The 18,591-nt window shown below is 36.0% G+C and overlaps 2 protein-coding genes across 2 annotated transcripts; one reads left to right on the top strand and one right to left on the bottom strand.

Annotated features, from left to right (window-relative positions):
- Nucleotides 1-359: 359 nt before the first annotated feature.
- LOC122195171 (SAC3 family protein B-like) lies at nucleotides 360-1,854 on the bottom strand. Its single transcript, XM_042896730.1, has 4 exons — nucleotides 1,842-1,854; nucleotides 1,346-1,446; nucleotides 1,053-1,255; nucleotides 360-867 (listed from the first exon to the last, which is right to left on the bottom strand). The coding sequence occupies exons 1-4, from the start codon at nucleotides 1,852-1,854 to the stop codon at nucleotides 852-854; spliced, it is 333 nt and encodes a 110-aa protein (XP_042752664.1). The 3' UTR covers nucleotides 360-851.
- Nucleotides 1,855-15,796: 13,942 nt separating this feature from the next.
- Nucleotides 15,797-17,697, top strand: LOC111908059 (uncharacterized). Its single transcript, XM_023903871.1, has 2 exons — nucleotides 15,797-16,241; nucleotides 17,330-17,697. Exons 1-2 carry the CDS (start codon nucleotides 15,797-15,799, stop codon nucleotides 17,695-17,697), a joined length of 813 nt encoding a protein of 270 aa, XP_023759639.1.
- The last annotated feature ends 894 nt before the right edge of the window (nucleotides 17,698-18,591 follow it).

Below are 18,591 nucleotides of genomic sequence, written 5' to 3'. Positions count from 1 at the left end.
GGGGTAAAATGGGCAAAAAAATCATTTGCTTGATTATTCAGCCTTTCAGATACAACCCTTGCAAGAAAAACAATGTTGAATACATTTATGACATTGAGGAATGTTTTTTTATTGATCCTAGTTTTATTATTCAGGCTTTCTATAACAACTTTGCAGATTCCAATGCAAACATGTTACACGTGCTCATCCACCTGTTATCAATGGATTATTAATAATTTTGAACAAAAAAAGATACTTTTTCTTATTAATAATATGATTAATAATGAAAATATTATAGGAAAGAATATAAACTTGCACCTAACTTCACCTTTTCACCTTTATAATAGGAAAATTTTTAATTTTAGCTCCCATTTGGAGGTCTCACTAAATATGTTTTCGTGAAAAGCATATTCAAATAAGTTGCAAAAAGGATTATCTATTTCAAAACAGATTAACCAGGTGTGCTTTATCTGATTTGGAAACTTATTTCACATTATGATCGTAAAACATAAAAAATCGACAACTGTCATAATTATTTTTATGTCCCTGTTCTTATCCATTATAGATTCTAATTATGAAGCAAATAAATGAGAAGATGAGTACCTGATTGAGTATGCAGTCCACAAAAAAGATCGATGAGTATACTTGGAGAAACAGGAAGCAAACACCAGTGATATTTGCCCAATTTGAGAAGTGCATAATAACCTCTAAATTCTATTCTGTAGGCACCTCAATTCCTTTCTTCCTATGATCATCACACAATTGAAACAACTCAACAAATGTTTTGTTCATCTGTTCAATGTTGAGATGTGCATCAAATCCCTCTGCAAATCCTTCTCCTTTTGTATATTGGCATAATTCATTCATTGCTATTATATGAAGCTGAATCTAAAACCACCAACAATTCAACAATTCAAAACAAACCCTAACATAATTATCAAAGTATAGATAGAGTTCATGATTTGAAAAAGGTGAAACTATAATTCACCCTAAATCTAAAAAGCATAATATTGAATAAAGATTAGTTGTTTCAAAAGTACATTTTGAGGCAAGAACAAACCATCTGCTCTTACATGGTAATAGCACCAAGATTGAAGATATGCTGTATCCTTAGATCCATCCTAATTGCCCTCATTTTATCCCATAAAAAGATGTATAAACCAAGAAATTGATCATCATAAGATTGATCCAACAAGTTTAAAAGATAGTCCATTGTCTTTTGTAGGATTGCCATTGGTCTTATCAGTGTAGCTTCTCTCTCAGCTGTCCTAGTGTACTTGAAACAAGTAAAGAAATATAAAAATTACTTGATACATATTACGATCAAGAAATACAAAATAAAATAGAATTCCAAACATTCCCTTACCTCCATAACCGCAAGGGATTCAGTTGTCTGATTTCTATCTCCATCCAAACGTTCATATTGATCAATATCTCTTTTCCTCTCTCGCTCTGCTCTTTCTTGCTCTATATAAAAAAACAAAAATTAAATTCAAGGCCTCAAGGGACTCAAATGGATTTTACTTTAACAAAAAGATATCTGTACACATATCTGGACAAACTCCATTTATAACAGTATATGATAAATCTTGATCATTAGAATCGGTTTGTATATTGGCATTACTATTACATAAATGCCCTCCTATATCTGAACCTTCCAACATAAAGTTTCTTTTGTCCATACCCATCTGATCAACCTGCTGCCTCTTTTGGTTTTGGTTTTGGTTTTTATTGGTTGACTCAGGTTGACTCAGTTCGTCTCTAAATCAGGCCAATCTTTTCGCTTTAGCTTGCAATTCTATGTAGTAGATAATGTAAGAAATAGAAAAGTTCTTATATACGTGTTTAGCTCAATAAGTTACCTTTCACTGTCATCAACAACAGGATCATTTGATGTTGTAAAAAGGTAATTTGCTCCGTTTTGGAACAGGAATATCAGTTTGGTTGGTTGCAGGTGTTTCAGGTCTATCAAGATCAGTATATTGTGGAGACCAAATATGATTTTCTGGATCAGTGTATGGATTACGCCTTGTAGTTGGTCTTGGAGGAGATACAGAAGGCCTAGAAAGAGAACAAAAAGAATATTATTCATTATTCAATAACCTGAATGATGATAGTAAGTGTAATTGTTATATTGAAAAGAAAAAAAAGTAACTTGCCTCACTACAACAGTTCTTGAGTTCTGCAGGATGTCTTTAAAGGTAGGGATTAAAGGTGGTGATCTTGTTCTTTTCAAATCTTGAACTTGATTTTTGGCAGGAAATTCAGTTCTATAGTTACGTGATGGATGAATAGGTTTTAGTGCAGAACCTTGATGAACTTGGGGTTTTTGAGAAGCAACATTGAACCTTAAGAAGATTAGAGCTATTAGTGACTTCTAAGATACACTTAAAGAGATTACTCATATACATAATGTGAATCAGACAGAAATCTTAAGAAGAAGACTATATCATGTATATGGTGATTTGGAAGGAGGTCGGAAACCAAAGGAGGGTTGTTGTTTTTGGGTACCAGGACCTGAGTTCTTGTCAAATCCCTGAGTCAACATTTTATTAATTTATTCGGAAAGTGTGTCTCCTGTACTGAATCTCTTCACTGTTTGAGTATCAGAATGATGAACATGACCTACACAAATGTATGTCGGTCTCTGTTTAGTAACAAATTTCATATAAATCACAACTCAAAGGTATGTTTGTGAAGGGTGTAATAAGGGTTTTCAATGCCTATCTCAAATGAGAACCTTTTTTTTCATTGAATTGTCGTTTTTCAAGTTTCTTGAGGGTGTTCTGTTTTTCTATAAAACTAACTTGTGTGCATTCCAAATGGACAACCAGGGTTGAGTTGAAGAGAACAAAATTTGCTTAAAGCAAACAATATGATAATTAAACCGTAGATGCGGATAGAGATTATAAATTTAAAACTTATTTTATTCCAGAAATATAGCAGATATACATGGTATAATTGAAAAAATTTTGAAAGTTACATTTGAAAAATGCAGAAAAATAAGGAACACGGTTATATTCAAAATGAAGGGCAATGTTGGAATTTCAGTTAGAAGATTTGAGCGGGAAAAATGAAGGTGGAGGAGCTAACAGAATGCCACGTGGCGTTTTTGTACTTTTTTTATTAGAAGAGAGGATTAACTTGAGTTAATGCAATTTAACTTAAACTGCTTTATGTGGCAATTAGAAAACTTTAATAAGCTCGTACTTCGCACTTGATTTTAGAGTGAATATTGCACTTGCATAAATCCAAAAAGGAATAAGAATCATAGATAATGAATACTAATGCCAAATTTATATATATATATATATATATATATATATATATATATATATAGGATTAAGGATATGGAAACGAATACAAACTCCTATAGTTATGCGTTAAACAAATATCCAATTTAGCCATCTTCAAAACAATTAACAAAAAGTAGATGACCCAAGGATCGATAAATTGCTTAAGAAAATCATACGGACATGTTAAAGAAAAAAGTGACCCTCTTAAACTTAACGATCCGCAGTTCTAATTTGCTAATGTATCTCTTTTGACTACCACAACCAGTTTTGCCACCGCAACGGATGTTTGTCTGCCGCAGTTAAAGACATTGTTCTGAACCGCAACTATCTCTACCGCAGTGAAGACTTCTTGGTTACATCAACTGACTTAGCGTTTTTCCATTACATTGTAAAATGAACCTTGCATGCTCACTTAGAGTCAGTAGTTTATTATTATTTATTCAAGATGTAACCTTATGGAACTCTATAAATAGAGTCTTCGTCTTCATGTATTTTACACACCTCTTTACTACTTCTTCTTATCACATCTCTTAACGAAGTTTCTAAACTTTAACTCTAAAATACAAAGATCATTTTCTCATATCTCATATCTTTATCTTACTTATTTTCTTCAAAGATCCTCTTCACTTTAAACTGATCACAGATACTAACTTGTGTTTGAATGCAAGCCTCGTTATGAATCAGTTTTGTGTTTACTTGACATAACTTGTTGTCATTTACATTTCCTTTACTTTTCAGCACTTTATATTTCCGCAACTAACTATCTAACAACTCTAACTTACTATTATTGAGCTTACATGATCCTTTGAGATTAACTTATTTTGCAACCATTATCTTGTACTAACGTTTGTTCAAATGTTTCTCCCAAAGTTTTTCTCTCAACAATTGGTATCATAGCCAAATTGGTTGCTTTTTAAACAAAACTCTTATTTTGAAAAGCCTTCTATACCACTAAAGCTCATTCTTTAAAAACAAACAATCAAACAAAGGAAATATGGCTCAAGTTTTATCATTGAGCATTTCCAACAGTGTTGGAGGCTCGAACAGAGCACCAATACTTGTTGCAAATGAATACCACCATGTCCCTGTTCTTACTCTTGTTCAAGCGGATGGTGCTCAAGCACGACTGGGTGGAGGTCAAGCTGCAATGAATCGACCAACCGAAGATGATTTTGATAAAATGGAAATTGATAGTATAGCCTTTTATGAAATATCTTGTGGTGTAGCTCCAGACAACTTTGACATCATCATTAACTACAAATCTGCTAAGGAGATTTGGGACATGCTTAAAAATCTCTATTAAGGTTCTGAGCAAGCTCAGGATAAGAAACTCACCACCGCTCACAATGAGTTTAACAACTTTAAAGCTCTTCCTGGTGAAAGTCTTGACGACTCGTTTAAACGATTTAATCTCATCATCACAAAGTTATCAAATGCTGGTACAGTTCGAAGCAATCATGAAACAAATCTACAGTTTTTTAATGGCTTCGGAAAACATTGGTCTACCACAAAGATGATTATGCAAGGAGATAGAAAGATTCATACTTTGTCCTTATTCTAGTTGTATGGAGAACTCCAGGCATGCACAAGCATCAACTGTGTTGAAAGATTGTGTTGATCTCGGTGGTCCGCTTGCCCTGATAACTCAAACCCCACGAATCAAAACCTCACAGTACTCATATCCTACCTAATCATCCTACCCAATTTCATATGACAACCCACCGTAGTCATATGAAGCAGATGTTGAAATGGATGATGAAAAAGAATTCCAAAATGTCATTTCCATGGTTAGTCAACAATTCAATCGACTACCACCAACCTCATTTCGCAAAAATCAGCAGTTTACCAAGCCACCATTCAACCGCAACTTCAATCCGCAATCTAACCACTCACGATGTCCTCAAAACCCTCATATCCACCGCAACCGTAGAACGCACGTCATTCCAAAGAGGCACCGCAGTCCAATAAACCATCATAATCTGGTACCTCAACTGAAGAGAAAAATGACGTCATCATCTGTCACAAATGTCATAAAGAGAATTACTTTGCTAAAAAATTGCAAAGCAAATGTGGTTAAGGATAAGGCATTCTATCTTAGAATGGCCTAAGAAATGGAAGATAAAGAAAAGGAAAGGGAATATGTTGCTCATGTGAAATAGGATCATCAAGTGTGGTCATCCGGAGATGAGGATGAAGACTCTGACAACATCAAAGGAAAAAGGGAAGATAGGCATGCTTGCAGTTGCTGAAGAGGAAGGATCAACAAAGCTGGAAAGAAATTACCACTACATGGTCAAAGATGGCACCCTCAACATCGTCGAACAGGTAAAAATCATGATCCATTCTAATATTTTCAGTATGAATGATTGTGAACCATACTTAGAAAGACTTAATGACACATGTGTTGTCATCCTTTCAAACTACAACAAAGCACTAGATGAAAAGAATATAGCGTCCCAAGAGCAATATCATGTGAGAGGAATATTTGAGGATAAGAGACTTAAGGTTGCTATACTAGAAAAGGATTTGTTGTTAGAAAAGGATGCTAGGATGTTCATTGAAACTCAGTTAGATATTGCTTTAAATCAAAGGGATTTAGCCCAGTAAGAAATTGTACATTTCAATCAATTAATAGAAAAGTTTTTTAATGAATCTGAAGCAATTGAAAACTTAGTTAACAATGGAACTGTGGACAACACCTATAATTAGGGATGGTCTAGTGGGTACTCAACCAATGAGGACTCAACTCCCCGATTCAATTCTGATCGACCATATGTTCCACTAGATCATGAGTTTCATTATCCAGTTAATGATAAAATGTTTCCTGAAGACATAAGATGCCACTTTGGTTGACTTCATGAACTGAGTAACAATGATGTCATCGACGAAATTCTTCCTGAATCCTCAGGTTATCAAAGTGATCAAATACCCATCATAGGCACAATTTGTCTCGATTCTCAGTCCTCTTTGGATGTAGATGAAGAAATTATTATGGAAGGACCAGAAGTAGTTGTAAATTTTCCATCCTTTCCTTCCATAAAATGTCCCAATAATGAACCATCTTTGTCATACTCTGCGGTTATCCAGTCATCAACATCGCAGACCACAGTCAAAAGCACGGTGACCATTCAGTCCATCCTTCACGAATTACCAATTGAAAATTTTGAATATGGTCAATGTTCACAAAGTCCTGAACTCTCTAGTTTAGATGAATTAACTCCTCGTTTTTCAAAAGAGTCAAAGGTTTTCAAGAAACCACAGTTAAGCATTTATGAGTGCGGTTCTCCAAAAACACAAGCAAAATTGTCTTTCAAAGAAGAACTCGGATCCTGAGGTAAAAAGCAGGGGAACCATCTCCTGTTATCACTCACTTATCTATCCAGGGGGAAACATATTCGGTTACCACTCGCTTATCAATCCAGGGGGAACCATCTTCGGTTTAGGGGGAACTCCCATCCTCAGCTTCAGGGGAACTTCCTTCAAATGCTGCTCAAAATCCTATAGTCCAAGATACTTCTGCAGGCTGCTCTCAAGTTGAGGGGGAACTGTCTTATCTAACGAAGAATATTTTGAAGTTGAAGATGTTCCCTCCACCGCATCCGATGATCACCAACAACCTCATCTTCACATCTAGACGAAGGATCACCCACCAGGTCAAATCATTGGAAACCCATCTGCAAGTATACAAACTCGATCCTCTAGTGATTTAACAGACCACTACCACTATGCAGCTTTCATATCCCCAGTCAAGCCTCGAACCATTAAAGAAGCTCTCATGGAACCCGACCTGATCACCACAACGTAAGATGAATTAGCTGACTTCAAGAGAAACAAAGTGTGGAAACTAGGACCGAAGCCAAAAGGCCACATAATCATCGGTACTAGATGGGTATATAAAAAAAAGCTTGATGAGTCTGGTGTGGTAGTAAGAAACAAAGAAAGGCTAAGAGGTACAATCATCTTGAAGGCGTTGACTACGATGAAACATATGTCCCCATAGCCAAAATGGAAGCAATACGCATTTTCTTAGCATATACGGCACACAAGAATCTCAAAGTACATCAAATGGATCTAAAAAGTGCCTTTCTGAACAAAGAACTAAAGGAAGAAGTTTATTTGCAACAAGCTCTAAGCTTCGAGAGTCAAGAATTTCCAAATCATTGCTACAAGCGAGAAAAAGCAGTATACGGTCTTAAAAAGGCTCCAAGGGCATGGTATGAGACTCTTTCTGAGTTTCTTGTCACGTCTGGATACAACAGAGGTGTGATTGATCCCACTTTGTTTAGAAGAGAAAATGGCAATCACTAGATGCTCATCCAAATATATGTAGATGATATCATTTTTGAATCCACATATCAGGGTATGGTGAATGACTTTGCAAAGCTCATGACAAGTAAATTTCAAATGAGCATGAATAGAGAGATTAACTTCTTTTTAGGACTTCAAGTGAAAAATGTCATTCAAGGGATATTCATTCATCAAGAAAAATATATCTCTGAGTTGCTGAAGAAATTCTCAATGGACAATTGTTCCTCAGCCAAGGTCCTGATGGCCTTCGGATACAAGATTTCAGTTGATCCTATCGTAGAATCAGTTGACCACAAAACTTATCGTGGAATGATTGGGTTACAGATATACCTCACCGCAAGTAGACTGGATATTGTCTTTGCAACAGGCTTATGTCCTAGGTAACAATCCGATCTTAAAGTATCTCACTTCACTGCAATCAAGCAAATTCTCATATATTTAAAGGGAAGTAAAGCGTTAGGCCTCTGGTACCCTGCGAGAAATGACTTCAGCCTTCAATTCGTCACCAATGCGGATCATGTCGGATGCAGATTAGATCGAAAAAGTACTTTCGGTGGTTGTCATTTTCTAGGAGGAAGACTAGTCAGCTGGTCTTCAAGGAAGCAGGATTCTGTCTCGTTGTCTACCGCAGAAGATGAGTATGTGGCCGCAACCAGTTGATGTTCCCAAGTTCTATGAATGAAGACTCAACTCATGGATTACGGATACAGAATGTTAAGGGTACCAATTTACTACGATTCAGAGAGTGATATAGTGATTTCTCATAACCATATTCACCACTCGAAGACAAAGCACATTGAATTATGGTACCACTTCATCAATGATCACATCCTTAAAGGTAACATCGAGCTAATTTTTATTCCCACTGACGAGGAAATAGCAGATGTTTTTACCAAGGAACTTGATCCTACAAAACTAAATAGCTTTCTGGAAATGCTAGGAGTGATGAACCCAGACCCACAATTCTTTTTGAGTTGATGGATACCACAGACCACATTTGGTCTCCAAATGTGAAGACAATTGCTCCTTTTCTTTTCAAATAAAATTCTTGAAGCATTCTCTTCACCGTGGTTCTAAAATAATATATTCATCATATACCTTTTCAGTATACTACAATCATATATGATACATATATTCTTCGGGTCCATTATTTCTTTTATTTCTAACTTCTTGTCAAGTGTTCCTTCAGCTTACGACACCGCAGTCATCTGAACTCACCGACAGTTACAATAAATGATTCCACAATCACTTCATCAAAAATTGATACCTTTGTGTGCTATTTAGTGATCTTCATTAAATAAAAATATTCTTTACAACATTCATTTTGTAGCATACAATGTTTCAGTCTCTTTCAAATTCACTTTTCTTAGTCAGACCTATTTTAGGCTAATAAAAAAATAAATCGTTTTTCCATAAAACACAATCTTTTAAGAAATCTCTTTCCCCAACCAGTCATGTCTCATAGTCGTTTATTGTCAAATCAGTTTCAACTTCCTACTTTTTCACAATGGATAAAAACCTTCACCACACGATTAACCGGCATGTGATCATGGACCTGACATGCATTTAATGCTCCGATTTTCTAGGAAATTAATTTCTTTTTCCTTTTCTTTATTTGTGGCTGATAATTGTAAAAACCCAAAGGCTTTTAACTTGAACAGCTGTAAATAAATTAATTACAATAAGATTTCAAATCCGAAGCTATAAAAAACCCCCCAATTCCTCCCAAGATTGCTTTATGTTTTCTGAACCCTTAAAGACGATCTTTATCTTCTTCATCTTCATGCTCAAAGTCTTTCCTGCAAGTTCTAATTCTTTTACTACAATCATGGTGAAATCGGGAATTTCCAAGAAACAATCAAAGGCATCTGGGTATGTTCATCCCACCGGCTCTGAAACCACCATAAAAGACCAATCTCCTTCCATTGCATCAAGCAATTTCAGGGCTATTTTCGAAGATCATCTGTCATACAACGATGCAATCAAACTGATGATGAAGTTCCTCCCAAAGCATCCACTCTATGGTGCATTCAACTCTTTCACTGAAATAGTTCCATTGTCGACTTTGTTTAAGTGTGCTTTTTCTACATTTCATACAAGCCACAACCTTCAAGAAGTGCATCTTAACTTGGTGGATGATTCACTGGTTGTTCTAACAAAGAACAAATTTTTGGAAGCAATCAACCTTAGGGTTCATCCCTCGACGAAATCCTACTCACCAAGCCCTAATTACGTGATTTCAACCCTATACCAGATGGGTTGCCAGAAGAAACTGAAAGGGATCGAAGAATTCAAGAAGAATCAACTCCCTACGGTGTGGCAGTTTGTGTGGGACTTTGTGATCAGAAGTCTTTTTGGCAGGACTGATGGTACTGACAATATAGGTATCAAACCGTTAGAGATTGTGTGGAGCATTTACACCGGTAACGCTGTCAACTATAGTTAAATTCTATGGGATGACTTCTTGCAATACATTCGCAAGGAAGCTCCTCGAGAAGATGCAACCGAGCTCACTTGTGCTCGATTCTAGTCATTATGTATCTCGGATCTACACATTGATGCCAAGCTTGATATGGGCGATGACTCAACTCTCTTTGCTACTCGCGATCTGAAAAGGTACACAGCCTCTAAATATCAAAAAAAAAATTGGACCCCTTAGGAGACTACCTATATATATTTTGGAGTCCATTGGACCACAACTCCTGAGATAGCTGACCACATCTTGGCTACGAGTGGTATTGACCCATACCACTCTTCCCTGCCTAAACCAAGTCAGACTACCGCAACCCTTATCACAACGCAAGTCCCTCCTACCGCAGACCAGATTGTCCAACCCAAACATAAAAGAGTCAAGCAAGCAACGAATTCAAGAAAAGCACGTCGAAACATTGTCAAGAATGGAGGCGAACCTTCCAAGAAACGTAAGTCCAAAACCGCAAAATCCTCTGTTGTGGTTCAATCTACCCCTACCAGAACTCAAGACCCCGCAGTGAATGTTGAAGATGAAACTCATGATGAGTTTTCAACTTTAGGAGACGTGTTCAGACAGATGAAAGTGAAGTTAACCCCAAGTCAAAGCCAAATGCACACCATGACTCATACCACAGTCTCTCAAAAGACTCTGGTAGTCATTGGAGCTACCGCAGGATCACCCATTCATACCCCATCCCACTACTCATATACAATAAGTGTATCTGTTTCATCCCACGATGGAGACACACCCCCAGTCAAATCCTAATTAGATCCTATTAGTTCGTGTCACCCTAAGGTCTCTAGGGCATCATACTTACACTTCTTTGAGCTTGAGGAGTTGAACTCCATCCTTGTTCGAGTCACACAAACAATACAAACACAAGTAGCACCGCAAGGCAATTCTTCCGTCTTTTCCAAAAAAAGTCGAGGCCAAACTTGACTTCAAGTCAAGGAGACCGAGCAAGCTCAGGAAACCCTATTCCACCAACATTACACACAAGTGGTATAAGCGTGGGGAGCACAACTGTGCAAGGAAGCACGAACCCGAGGGACACCTCGATGCAAAATCAAGGAATTGACGATGTTGGTTCTAATGATTCATGGTCTCGGTATCGTCCTAGTACTCAGTCCGGAATTAGAAAAATTGAAACGTTTCAAAGAGCATTTCAAGCAAGAAGGGCACAATAGAAACAACAACAACAACAACAACAACAACAACAACAACAACAACAAAAAGATGAAGCACTTCACACAATTGCAAAATACTGGACAGACTCCTTTAGCAACGTAAAAGTTGTTCATGATATTTTGAAAATTCAAGATTGGATGTCTCAAATGGAAGAAACAATGCAACAAGCTCAAAATCTACAAGGTGGTGTTGGTCCATCAAAGCCTCCCCCAACTGCTGAAAATCATGACTACAACGATGATGGAACCGCAGTTGAAATCAATTCAGGTCCAATGTTTGGACTTGATGATATTGATCTAGATAATATTCAGCAACCTCCCAACTCAGAAGAATTCTTAATGGTGTTTGATGATGAAGAATCCAATGGATCACAACACTCCACTTAAAAACCAAAAGCAAAGAAAAACAAGAACAAGAACAAGAACAAGAACAAGAACAAGAAACTGGCTGTATCAAGGAAGGAATTCCTTACCCTCCAATCAAAAGTTGACCAAATTTTGGCCGCAATCAACACCAGCCAACCACTGAACACAGAGACCCCCACACCATAGTCTCTAGCTGAAAGGGTGGAACGACTTGAAACGAGAGAACGACTGGCCGCAGAACGCATAACTCTAAAAGTTGAAATGGAAATTCAAGCTTTGGATGATAGACGCATTGTTGATCACAAGGAGTTTATGGCAGTTGCTGACAACCTCATCAAAGAGATAACTGCATTAAAAGATGAATTCAAGACTTCTCTTGAAAAACAAGCAGACCATTCCAAATAGTTGGTAGAAGAAGCACACAACGCTTATGAATCTATCATTGTGGTTCTCCAATTAACCATCAACAACTTATGACGTTCTCTCTCTGCCAACCCATATGCTAATGAAATTCTCAAACTCATCAAGGAGATTCATCTACTTCTTTTCAACACTGAAATCCCCAAAAAATCTCCAAGTCTCTAATTTAATCAAGTCTCAGTTCAAAGAAACCTTCTCTAAAATTGATTTCCTCAAACAATGGTTTGAGGAGCAACAAACTGTTTCTTCCTCAAAAGGGGGAAGTGAGTCTCCTCTACATTGTCATCCGCATCTTCATCAAGGCCATTCACATCAATCTCCTCCAAGAATTCCACTTCATCATCCAATTCATTAAAGGATTGTGAGTCCACAAGCAACTCTACAACCTTCACCACAACCATCTCCAAGACAAACTCCTCCAAGACAACCAACTCTAGTGCCTCCCCCAAAACAAACTCCAACATAGTAGGATCCGCAACAATATTCTGAAAAAAACACCCCCGCGGTTCAAAAACTTGGAACCTATCATGTCATTGGATCATACAAGCGACTCCCCGGCCACTCTAAAAAGAAAAGGCGATTAGAGGGCTGCGAAGCTCACTGAGCAGATATGGAAAGAGAATGGTTTTGACACAACCATAGATGAGACCTTAATCAATTCATGGGTAAACCCCATCTGAAGACTTCTCAATGATTATTACAGGCCCATCTTAACCTATGTTGAAACCCCATCTGATGGATATTGAGATATTCCAATATCTCTTAACTCCAAATTCTTTTCCGTCTTCGAGTCTTTTGATCTTAGCCTCTCAGATGATCAAAGACTCCCCCTCGATTTTGAACGTTTAAAATAGTTTCATGATAAGCATGGATCTGCCTTCAAAAATATTTGGTCTAATGACAGACCAGAAGTGGTCAAAAGTTACAAGGTGAGGAAGTTCATGAAAACTGACTTTGTTCAGTATACACTCACCCGGAGAGGATCTGATTACATCTGGATGCAGGCTGACTTTCCTTGCATGAACCCCAAAGAAGCTTTCCTGATTTCAAGGGTGTTCCAAGTCAAAGCCGAAAAGCACCCAAAAATGAGGATTGAGTGTGAAAAGCCAATGATTTCCTCAGAGCTTTGGTTTGTGATTTCGGGAAAATTAAAGTTGAAATACACCCCATTTTGGCCAAGAAGTTTAACTTTCCTGCTCTTGATCCCGCACCAAGCTTCACTGAAGGTTATCAAGAAATTTCAATTGGAGAAACAAACTTTCCAGAGTTAGGAGTGAGTTTCAAGATAACCAACAGTGGTCTCAAATACTTCATTCATGTCACCGCATTGCATAGGCTGACCAAGAAGCAACTGGAAACAACTCTTACTTCGATCCAAAGATCTAAGAATATTACTGAAGAGGTGAAGTTTGAAATCACCTGAAGGATGCGGTGGCTAGGTGAAGTAAGGAAATTTTGGTGGCTCATTATCGTTTTCCTGAAGCTCAACAAATAAAGAAAATTTGAAAAAGTCACTTTTGGGGGAAATTGTTAAAGCAAAAAGTGACCCTATTAAACTTAATGATCCGCAATTCCAATTTGCTACCGTATCTCTTTTGGCTACCTCAATCAGTTTTGCCACCGCAACGGGTGTTTGTCTACCACAGTTGAAGACATTGTTTTGAACTGCAACTATCTCTACCGCAGTGAAGACTTCTTGGTTACATCAACTGACTTAGCGTGTTTGCATCACATTGTTCAATGAACCTTGCATGGTCACTTAGAGTCAGTAGTTTATTATTGTTTATTCAAGATGTAACTTTATGGAACTCTATAAATAGAGTCTCCGTCTTCATGTATTTTAAACACCTCTTTATCACTTCTTCTTAACACATCTCTTAACGATCTTTCTAAACTTTAATTCTGAAATACAAAGATCATTTTCTCATATCTCATATCTCTATCTTACTTATTATCTTCAAAGATCCTCTTCACTTTAAACTGATCATAGATACTAACTTGTGTTTGAATGCAAACCTCGTTATGAATCGGTTTGGTGTATACTTGATATAACTTGTTGTCATTTACATTTCGTTTACTTTTCAACATTTTATATTTACGCAACTAACTATCTAACAACTCTAACTTATTATTGTTGAGCTTATATGATCCTTTGAGATTAACTTATTCCGCAACCATTATCTTGTACTAACGTTTGTTCAAGTGTTTCTCCCAAAGTTTTTCTCTCAACAAGCCAAACATTGTTGAATGATTTGTCCCTCCATGGAAAGAAATCAAATAAAAGAAAATACCATTAATTGACTGTTTGGAGTTGGTGGCACTTGAATTCGAGTGTAGAAGGTCTCACTGGTACTTGTATATATATTTACTCCATCAAACACATCTCTATCTTCAGGTAGATGAGTAAAACCATCGATTTTACAGCCAAACCATTAAGAATCGAGGTTATAGAAGTAAATCATTGATTCAATATATGTGAATCGTAATTCAAGGTTGTTAAACTTTATTCGAACCAAAAGGAACAACCTTCACATGCCAGGAAGCGTTATTGAGAAAAAAGACTTGATCGGATAATGCCTTTCACCGGAGAGGAGAGGTGAAAAAAAGGGAGAAAGGACATCTCTACTTGTTGATGTCAGTGGTAGTAGGCGACAACAACGTCGCCAAAATTGGTAACAGTTCAGAAAAAAAGAAATGTGAGGATATGGTTACTGATGGTGGGAGGCGGAAAGATGAGGATAATAAGAAGATCCAGAGAATATTAGTAGGCGACCGTCCAGTTGTTCCGATAGAATTATGGTTGTTACGACGATGTTGGTTACGACGACGTCAGGTTGTTCTAGAGGCGGTAAAGTAAAAACGATGTTGGTTTATCTTCCAGATGTGAGAGAGAGAGAGAGAGAGAGAGAGAGAATGTAAGTAAAATAAGGATAAACTTATTTCTTTATAAAAATAAAAATAAATAATATTCTCATTCAAAATGAGTGGCTAAAATTGCTCTTAGAACATTTTCATTTGAATATATATATATATATATATATATATATATATATATATATATATATATATATATATATATAGGCGCTTGATTTATCCACGGACTTTTCTAATCCATCCACAGAAAAAAAAAAGTTTATGGATAAATATAGCCTCAATTTAATTTCTAGGTATTTAATTAAGATACAAAAATCTATGTTTAGAAACACTAAAAAACATATGACGGCGTTGTTTCTTTAACTTGCGTTCCTTCCCTTAGCAACGTTATTTCAACCAACGCTTTTTCATTATGTGCTGCGGCTTCACCGACTTCTTCTTCAACCCACCCTCAACCGGTAACTTTAAAATTGATGTCTGATTTAATTTTGTTAAAATATTTACCATGACTATTGATTTTGATTTTGTTTTTCCACGAAGCTCTATGTTCATTCACAGTTTACGTAATTTCATGAAAGTGCATGACACATTAATAATTTAATATTCTCTTTGATTTTTATTTAAGGTCATGTTGCAATATTTAATTGATTATCATGACAAACCATGTTGCATCTTCCTGTGAATAGAATCTAAGAATTTTAATTGAGAAAATTAGGATAATCATATATAGGAATAATTATCAATTGAGTTGAGTTAAAATGTTAAATTGATTCTTTTATATGTTAAAACTATTATGTTAAAATGATAAATAGATTCTTGAATAAACAAATGGGTTATATGTTTGATTCGTAGAGGTAATAGTTGGTTGTGATAAAACTGATTAACAGGTAGGAATGGATTCATCAAGTCCTCTGATGCAAAATGAAGAACTCTATTTAGCTAACTCTAAATTTAAATCATATGATGAATTATTAAAGAGTGTACGAAATTTCTATTACAATATAGGATATGGGGTATCTATTCAAGATTCAAGCAAAGACAAATATGTCACGTTGCAATATGATCGAGGCGGTTCCTATCAAGATGGATTGTGTATTGGAGATAAAAGAAAGAAGGACATTGGATATCGTTTGATTAAATGTCTCTTCCAGATTGCAGGTAAAAAGGGAAATGATGGTGTTTGGGTACTTAAGGCAAAAAACTTGACTCACAATCATGAACCGGCTATAGATGTATCTGGTCATCCATCACTCTGTCGATTATCACTGGAGGATGTACAAAGTTTCAAAAACATGACGCTTTCTGGCATACCCCCAAGGCAAATTCTTTCTTCTTTACGTTAGAAAAATCAAAACCTTCCGGCAGTCTCTCAAACCATATACAACTTGAAGGCAAAATCCGCACAACTTGAATAATTGATCAATGGTTAGTGCCTTATTTGAAGAGTTTGAAAAAGAAAGATTTGTTTATGATTATTTACATAATCCACTAGGGCATATAACCCATTTGTTCATTGCACATCCTTTGTCGATTAAACTTGCCAAAGTCTTCTCAAATATCTTTGTAATGGATTGCACATACAAAATAAACAAATATAGCATGCCTCTCCTTGATATCATTGGGGTTTCATGCTTTAATACCTCTTTTTATTCTGGGTTTGTTTTTCTGGAGAGAGAGAGGATGAAGATAGTTATATTTAGGCATTAAGTGTGTTTAAGAAGACCCTTGAAAATTGTGAACCATCTGTGATTATGTCTGATAGAGAGTTGGCATTAATGAATGCAATAAAGATGGTATTTCCGAACACGACAAACCTTTTGTGTATTTGGCATATTGAAAAGAATGTGTTGGCAAATTGTAATAAACATTTCACAAATACAGAAGAGTTTGACATATTTATGTCGAATTGGAATAATGTAGCATATTCAATAGCAACAACAATTTTTTAACAGACTTGGGGCGAATTTGAGTTGCTTTATCAAAAAAGCAAGTTGCAATTGAGTATATAAAAAATACGTGGTTGCTCTGGAAAGAAAAGTTTGTTAGTGCTTGGACAGAAAATAATTTGCATTTTGGCAATCGTTCATCTTTAAGGACCGAAGGTGCTCATTCCAAGCTTAAATCGTATCTACAAGTATCTACGGGTGGGTTTCAAGGTGTTACAGAAAAGATTTGTCTCGCAATCAGACATGAATTCAATGAGATTAAAGTAAAACTCGCAAATGAGAAAATCAAAGTTCTTCTTAAGTGTGACACACCTGTTTTTAGAGAACTTTTGTATCATCTATCTCATTTTGCATTAAAGGAGATACATATACAATATGAAAAAGTAAAAAAAATGTAATGTTTACAAAGATATATGGTTTTACATTATTGCACGACATTAAGTTTTACATTAACCTTTAATAACTATTTTTGTTTTTTAGGTACAATGGTTCCTTGCACTGGCCATTTTATGGCAACCATGGGTCTTCCTTTTGCTCATAAGATACAACATTTGCTGGGAATGAAACTTTCATTAAATCTAATTCATCCATATTGGAGGATTGATACATTGCGCCTGAATTCAGAAGATGATTCACATAATGATGGCGTTAACAAATTTGATGAGTTGCTTACTGAGTTGTCTTCAAGATACCAAATGTGGCCTTTAAGTAAGAAAGAATTTGTTACTTCTATGATTAATAAACTTTTGACTGAATCTGATACGTTGTTTGAGCCCATGATCCGTCGACCGAAGGGTAGACCTCCAAAATCAAAAAAGAAAAAAAGCATGAGACCCTTCAAGATTTGAGCTTGTGGAATCATCTCAAACACCAAAAACTTTGAGTTCTACTTTTGTTTTTCAAATTAACAATGAAGTATCTGCTAATATTAGCTATATAAATAATGAATACAACTTATTTGATTTAAATGCGCATCAACCCTTTCAAGTGATGATATGACATATGAGTAGTTTGAAATTTTGATATGTATTAATTTGAATATTTGATATGTATTAGTTTGAATAGTGGATTGTTATTTGTTAGGCATTATTTTTATGTTATATTTTTTATATTAAATTGTTCATTGTATAGTAGTTTTATAATTAATATGTTTATAAACTTTTAATTAAAAATTAAGTTAGTGATGTGAGCTGTGAACTCTAAATAAGAAACAAATACAAAGAAGACAAAACTGTACAAATGGTCCCTGTGGTTAGCTCAAAATTGCCACTTTGGTCTAAAAAAGTTTGGACTAGCACTAGAGGTCCAAACTTTTCATTTTGTTGCAAGTTTGGTCCAATTTGATTTGCACTTTTTTGTATTGATGATTTTGCCCTTTATTATTTTTCTTTTATTACAACAATTTAAAAAAAAATAAGCAAAAACCAAAAATAAAATACCCCTATCATGTCTCTCTCTCTCTCCCTCTCTCATGTTCTTCATTTCTGCTTCAAAATACTTATTTCCCTCAAATCTGCCATGTACGATGGCCGACAAATCCACCATCATCGAGACCAACAAGATCTATATGTTTTCCGATGACATATACATTCAGAACATTGCCACTTCTCTGACGACACTGATGATCTGACGAGCATAGAGATGAACAAATCTAACGAGATATTTAGGGTTTGTTGAGGTGGTGGCATCGGTGAAGGATCGGGTTCAGACGACACACTGGTTTGAGAAACGTCATAGGGGTT

The sequence above is a fragment of the Lactuca sativa genome, chromosome 7, assembly GCF_002870075.4.
Source record: "Lactuca sativa cultivar Salinas chromosome 7, Lsat_Salinas_v11, whole genome shotgun sequence".
Taxonomy (NCBI): Eukaryota; Viridiplantae; Streptophyta; class Magnoliopsida; order Asterales; family Asteraceae; genus Lactuca; species Lactuca sativa.
Note: the sequence above shows the minus strand (reverse complement) of the source record. Positions and strands in the feature narration are given on the sequence as shown.